The sequence below is a fragment of the Aspergillus thermomutatus genome, assembly GCF_002237265.1.
Source record: "Aspergillus thermomutatus strain HMR AF 39 chromosome Unknown NODE_22, whole genome shotgun sequence".
Classification (NCBI taxonomy): Eukaryota; Fungi; Ascomycota; class Eurotiomycetes; order Eurotiales; family Aspergillaceae; genus Aspergillus; species Aspergillus thermomutatus.
Window position 1 is genome coordinate 174549 of NW_020798070.1, and position 6491 is coordinate 181039.

A 6491-nucleotide genomic window follows, 5' to 3' on the forward strand; every position below is an offset into this window, starting at 1 on the left:
GTACGCTGGGAAGATGTCTCTCCTTCATAATGATGAGTAAGTTGCCATTTCCACCGCGCCTTCATTTACTTTGTGCAGTATGGTCGCGACTCGGGCACTGACTGATCGTCAGCTTTACCATTTGGCAATTGCGCACCTCATATCTATCAACGATCAAGGACGGAGTCGGCGAACGGCTTATCAACGTGAATAACTCGGTCCTCAACACGCCTGGCTTCCGTGCCGCCGGATGGTTCTCAGGATCAACCAACCCTAGCAGCCAAGCCGCAGCAGCGCAAGCAAGGAGAGCCTCTTCCCCTCCTATTCCGACCACGGCTGCCGTTTCCTCAGAGTACTATCGCTTCGGTGCTTCAAGAGATGCCAATACCTTGCGCAGATCCAGGTTTGGGGATTACGGAGAAGACGAAGAAGGGGGCATGGTTACTGGCAAAAGCAACGTGGATGCGATCGGACGTCGGCCCCATGGCCGGAGTGGGAAACGGACGCGCCGCCGGGATCGCCAACAGAGCGACCAGCAGAAACAAAGAGAAGCGGACGAGGATGACAGCAGTGACTTGAGCGATGAGAGCGACGATGATGGAGACAGCACTCGGAGGTTAGTTTGCCGTAGCATGGCATTTGATACTGTGCTGAGTTTGTTTTCCTACTGGAATCACTCACACTGATGCTGTAGCAGAGCTTCTCAGATTCAATTCTCTAAGATGCCGATACGCACGCGAGCCGGATCTTCTCCCATCCGGTCGTCTGATCGTCATGAAGGGCCAGAAGTCATGGTCACATCTCCCTCCCACCCTGCGACAGGAACTCATTTTCGCACTGGATCATTGGGGACGGCAGTGAATGTGAATGAAGGACGACCACGACGAGACACTACTACCAGTAGCGACCTGTCCACAGATAACGAGACCAACGAAATGGACTCCTCTTTTAAGAGGCGACAAATCCAATTCTCGGCCAAGGACAAGATCATAGAATATCGGGACCCGCCTCGAAGAACCGGCAACAGGAATGTCGACACTATGACGCTCGCAGGGCTGAGCGAGGCCGCCGAGGACTCAGGCGCTGAGTCTGAAGGATCTGCGCTCTCATCCGAGTTCGACGCAACGGCTGGGTCCGGCTCGCTTTTGGAAGACGTCGGGATCACCGGTGGTTTGGATTCATCCTCGCCTGTCGTGTTGATGCATAAGCTACAGAACGGAGCTGGATCTCAGATTGCGTCTCCGAGAAAACCCAAAACTCCAGCACCCGAGTTGCAAAATCTGCCACCGCCACGCCCCATCAGCAGATTGCAACCCACCAGTTTACTGACGCAAGCGCTTAAAGCACGCATGAGGGCGCCCACAAATCCTGTCGAGAAATTTGCTGTACTTTCCGGTAAAGGGTTAGCGGATGCCCTAAACATTAAGCTTTACCTTCCATTCTCCTCTGACCCCGAAGAACCTCTTGACCTTCAGCTGAGCCGGGAATCCAAGCTTGCAGATCAGCCGGCGCCGGTCACTGTTGCCGAGGCTATTGGGCTGGCTCTTTGGAGATACTCGGAAGAAGGCCGCGAGCCGGCCATCGAGCGTAACAAACTCAATGTCAATCGATGGACACTACGGATGGTGGAGGATGGAGAGATTGAATATGATTTTCCGCCTTTGAGCCGAGCATCACATATAGCAGACTTCACTTCGAACAATAACAATAGGGCGGCCGGTACGAGGGGCCGATCAAGGGGAAAGCAATATGATGAATTCGCTTTGGTAGAAGCTTCTGAGGAGGAATTCGAAGAGAACGAGCGGCTGTTCCCGCAATACAGTCAGGAAGTACCCTCAGAGGAAAACGTGACGACGCCTACAGCGCCGACTGTGCCACTCATCCCGCCTACTCTGCAGAGTAAGGCCCCGGCAACTCGCCCGAATCCCATTCTGGGACAGCCGTTCTCGTCTGCTTTGAACGACACTACCTTGACTCCAGCTGACCGGCCCGCGGTGCCTACGTACCATGCTACGCCGCGAATGGGCGTCTCCAAAACACTGAAGATCCGGTTCATGAACCTGGATGCTGCCACTCACGTTACAACTCTGAACACCTCTACCGACAGCTATATAGCAGAAATTTTGGACTCGGTCTGCAAAAGATGGGCGCTCGACAAGGGCAATTACATTCTCAAAGTGGCGGGGTCCAACACGATAGCGCCACTTGACCGGACAGTGGAGGCTCTGGGTAATATCACGGATCTCGACCTTGTTCGGCGTCGATTCGGCGCGGGTCCTCTATCATTGACTGGTTCCCCGGGAAGCTCATCCCCCAATGCGCCGTTGCTCATTGACAACAAACACAACGCTACAAGCAAGAAGAGCAAGAAGAGCGGACAACGCATGCTACATCCACTCACCCAAAAACAGGAACTTACGGGTGGTTACTACCGGCGCTATCATGTGTTTCGAAAGCAGTCGATGTCCTTTACGACGTCGAACCATCGCATCCTGACCTTTGACAATGATTACATGCATATCATGCCGGGGGATACGGGCAAGGCAGCATCCGACACCAAAACCCGATCGATCAGCTTCAACGATGTGGTGGGATGCAAAGTGAGTCGGCGACACCCGAAGAACTTCCGGGTCGTTGTTCTGCGGGGCAACGATGCCAATGAGCAGAAGCGGTACGATTTTGAGGCGCGAAATGCCCTGGAGGCGGTTGAGATAGTGGATGAGATCAAGAAGAACATGGCTCATTATCGCATTTAGTTACGAGAAAGGGTGGGATGGCGTTCGGGGCCGAGTCTTATCCTGCAGGGACATGCTGTTTTGATACTATTATCTATGGAGGTTTGGTTCATTGATGTACAAGTACCCTTGGCACGAGATAAGAATCCATGAAGAAATGATGTGAATCACTACTAAATATACTGCTGGACACTAGGTAAAGTAGGCAGCCTGGGCAGGAATATTAATTTAGGGAATATTGCCGGTTGGATGGACACCAAAGCCCTCGAAGCGGGGCATTCCGGAGATCCGCTGGGATGAAGTCACCCAAGCTAGAGACTGTGTAGGCTCTACCGCTGGCGGCAGTGCTTCTAGAGATCAGGTATCTATATAATAACGTTGAAATGCGATAGCGTATCAGAATCTCATATCAATGCTCGAGTAACCCAGCCGAAAATGGGATCTGAAGTTGTTGGTGGCCCAGTCATGATCTCAATGATGCATGATCCCATAGGCAGGGAAACTAGTATTAGTGATGATCTCATCGTGTCTTGAGAGGTTAGGTACTCTCCACTCTGCGCACGCTGTAGGACTTCATCAAGTCTTCTCTATCATGGTCTAGGGACTCAATTGCCTTCAGATGATACGAATTTAGAGCGAGACAAGTATAGTGTAGTTCCTCATCGGCCAGCTATTTGGAGAATCATCTGAAGACGTAGATAGGGTCGAACAAATACTTAAGACGAGTAGATACTTTGTAGAGAGTCAATTGTATTCACACTCTAATTCAAACCTTATAACAACACGATATCATCATCACATCCTTATCATCAGCAAGTAACAACATCATCGTCATCATCATCTTGACTATGAACTACTAGCCCCTCCCCGCTCTCTTGGCTTTCCCTCAATTTACCCTAACTTGTACTCTGCGACCACCTCTGTGATAGTCTACGATGAGAGATTGAACAATCCGATCGATTGACCTCGAGATAGAACAAAAAGCCAAGAAGCAAGAAGAAAGAAGCAATCTCCAGGCCTGCTCTGCCTTCAACTTGGGGTTTTTTGTTGTACACGATCGGGGGGTCCATTGACTCCATTCTGGCCGTCTCTAGCCCCGGGGAGGCGTCCGCAGTATCCGATCTCTCTCCCTCTCCCTCTCCCCTCCTTCAAAGTTCCCCCAAGCCGCCAGAGAAGAGGGGTTGATTCTCTCACACAAAAGTTAACACACGCACCCCCTAACCTACCATACCCTGCTACTCAACCACCCCATCCTATGGTCTATGTTTCACCTTATCTCTGACCTCTTAACTCTTGACTCTCATATCCTCGATGCCGACTTTAGGAGGCCTTTTGAAGAAACGGCGGACGAAGGATTCGCATACCCTCTCTAAAGAACTGGAATCAGGTTCCTCACCCACAACAGCCCAGACACAGACGTCACCCAACTCTGCCGACAACCACCACCACCACCACCATAACAACGAACAAAACCACCACCATCATCAATCTGCCACCAGTAACACCAGCAATAATTCCGCAACCTCCTCTGCTCAGCCTCATCGCTCATCCAACGACCATCCCAATCGCTCTTCAGGTACAGATAAAAATCCCGAGGGTCAAGCTGCCTCCATGCAATCCGCCGTGACGCAACCCCATCCCTCCACCCACCACAACTCGGGCCTCCACCACCTACAACAACACCACCAGCAGCAACAGCAACAGCCACAACAACAACAACAACACTCCAATGCCTCCAGAATACAAAATATAATCCACCCCTCTCATCATGGATCTTCACAGGTTTCTGCGGGGGGCCATGCGAACTCCCAACAGGCCAACCGGGCTGAAACCCGCACTACAAAAGGGAAATATTCCCTAGACGATTTCACTATTCAACGTACACTAGGTACGGGTAGTTTCGGCCGTGTCCATCTGGTGCAGTCGAAACACAATCATCGATTCTACGCGATCAAGGTCCTGAAGAAGGCGCAGGTGGTCAAGATGAAACAGGTCGAGCATACGAATGACGAGCGACGAATGCTCAATCGCGTCAGGCATCCGTTCTTGATCACATTGTGGGGTACCTGGCAAGACTCAAAGAATCTGTACATGGTGATGGACTTTGTGGAGGGTGGAGAGCTCTTCAGTTTACTTCGCAAATCTCAGGTGAGTGCTCTTCGCGTCCCTCCATATCAATGCAGGTCCCCTGTAGGCTGATGTCATGGACCCATCGCAGCGGTTCCCAAACCCTGTCGCCAAGTTCTATGCGGCCGAGGTGACTCTCGCGCTGGAATATCTGCACTCTCAGCAGATTATTTACCGAGACCTGAAGCCAGAGAATCTGCTACTGGACCGGCACGGCCACCTGAAGATCACCGATTTTGGGTTCGCGAAGGAGGTCCCTGACATCACCTGGACTCTTTGTGGAACGCCCGATTACCTTGCTCCAGAAGTTGTTTCGTCCAAGGGTTATAATAAATCAGTTGATTGGTAGGCATTTCCCTCCATGAGCTCGCAGTTTCCATTGGCTGACTAGAATAAAGGTGGTCACTTGGAATTCTCATCTTCGAAATGTTGTGCGGCTTCACACCCTTCTGGGACAGTGGCTCGCCCGTCAAGATCTACGAGAACATTCTTCGGGGCCGTGTCAAGTACCCGCCCTACCTTCACCCGGATGCCGTCGACTTGCTCTCCCAGCTCATCACAGCGGACTTGACCAAGCGGCTGGGTAACCTTCACGGAGGTTCCGAAGATGTGAAGAACCACCCTTGGTTCGCGGAGGTCACCTGGGATCGTCTTGCACGAAAGGACATCGATGCTCCTTATGTTCCCCCTATCCGCGGAGGTCAGGGTGATGCCAGTCAATACGATCGCTATCCTGAGGAGACGGAACAATACGGCCAGCAGGGCGATGATGTGTATGTGTCCCGGTCGCGAATCCCTTTAAATCTAGGTACTAATCAAAACTCTTGCCACAGGCATGGCCATTTTTTCCCTGACTTCTAGCCCAATATACGACGTTTGATAAGGCAATGAATACTCCAACGACTTTGACAATCATTGACTGGAGATGCCCACGATTCAAATGAACTAGCCACTGCTTTATGCTCGAAATGAAAAGTGCCTCTGTTCACTACCATTCTCTCTTGAAAGATCGTGCTTGTTTACGACTCTAGTCCGTCTCGTGACTCGACCATGATGCTCTAGGCTCGCGAATGTGTCCGGAGCGTGCCTGTGAACCCTATCGAATTTTATCTCTGCAAAAGTTTCGTGGCTACCACATGGCCTGACCTTACCTTCTTTCGTCAATTGACGCATCTGAGAGAGTTCTCTTGGACATTGTGGGGTCCGCTATTCTGTTCTTTTGTTGGGTTCAAAGTTAAGCCTTTGAACGATGTTGGGAGTGCTTCTGGTGTTTGTCTGAGGACCCTTTTGGCCCGGCTGCTGGATCCTGGATGATCGGGCTTGTCATTGGTTATTGTGTGTCGCGTGATGTATATCTTTCTCAAGTCTTGGGGAGCCTGCAAGGCCATCCATGTTTTTTTTTTTTTTTTTTTTTTTTTTTTTTTTTTTTTTTTTTTTTGCTGCTGTTCCTCTCATTTGGGTGTTTTTTTTTTTGGTAGTGGGGAAAGAGGGGGCTTTTGTCTTTTCTTTTTTTTTGCGTTTTTTTTATTTTTTGTTTTTTATTATTTCCAATTTTTCGTTTTTTTAAAAAATGTGTAAATTGTATATAAAAAATAGAAAGATTGTCAATAAGAGACAAAGCATGTTTTTCAACATTTTGAGATTTTTATT

General features: G+C 50.2%; 2 protein-coding genes across 2 annotated transcripts; both read left to right on the forward strand.

Moving 5' to 3' along the window:
• Nucleotides 1-13: 13 nt before the first annotated feature.
• Nucleotides 14-2735, forward strand: CDV56_109360 (Sin1 family protein; the record flags this gene model as incomplete). The annotated part of the gene is made up of 3 exons (XM_026762979.1): nt 14-36; nt 113-595; nt 674-2735. 3 exons carry the CDS (start codon nt 14-16, stop codon nt 2733-2735), a joined length of 2568 nt encoding a protein of 855 aa, XP_026617523.1.
• A 1747-nt stretch (nt 2736-4482) lies between these two features.
• Nucleotides 4483-5702, forward strand: pkaC (cAMP-dependent protein kinase catalytic subunit pkaC; the record flags this gene model as incomplete). Its single annotated transcript, XM_026763008.1, has 5 exons — nt 4483-4496; nt 4613-4862; nt 4909-5186; nt 5240-5614; nt 5675-5702. 5 exons carry the CDS (start codon nt 4483-4485, stop codon nt 5700-5702), a joined length of 945 nt encoding a protein of 314 aa, XP_026617524.1.
• Between the last annotated feature and the right edge of the window lie 789 nt (nt 5703-6491).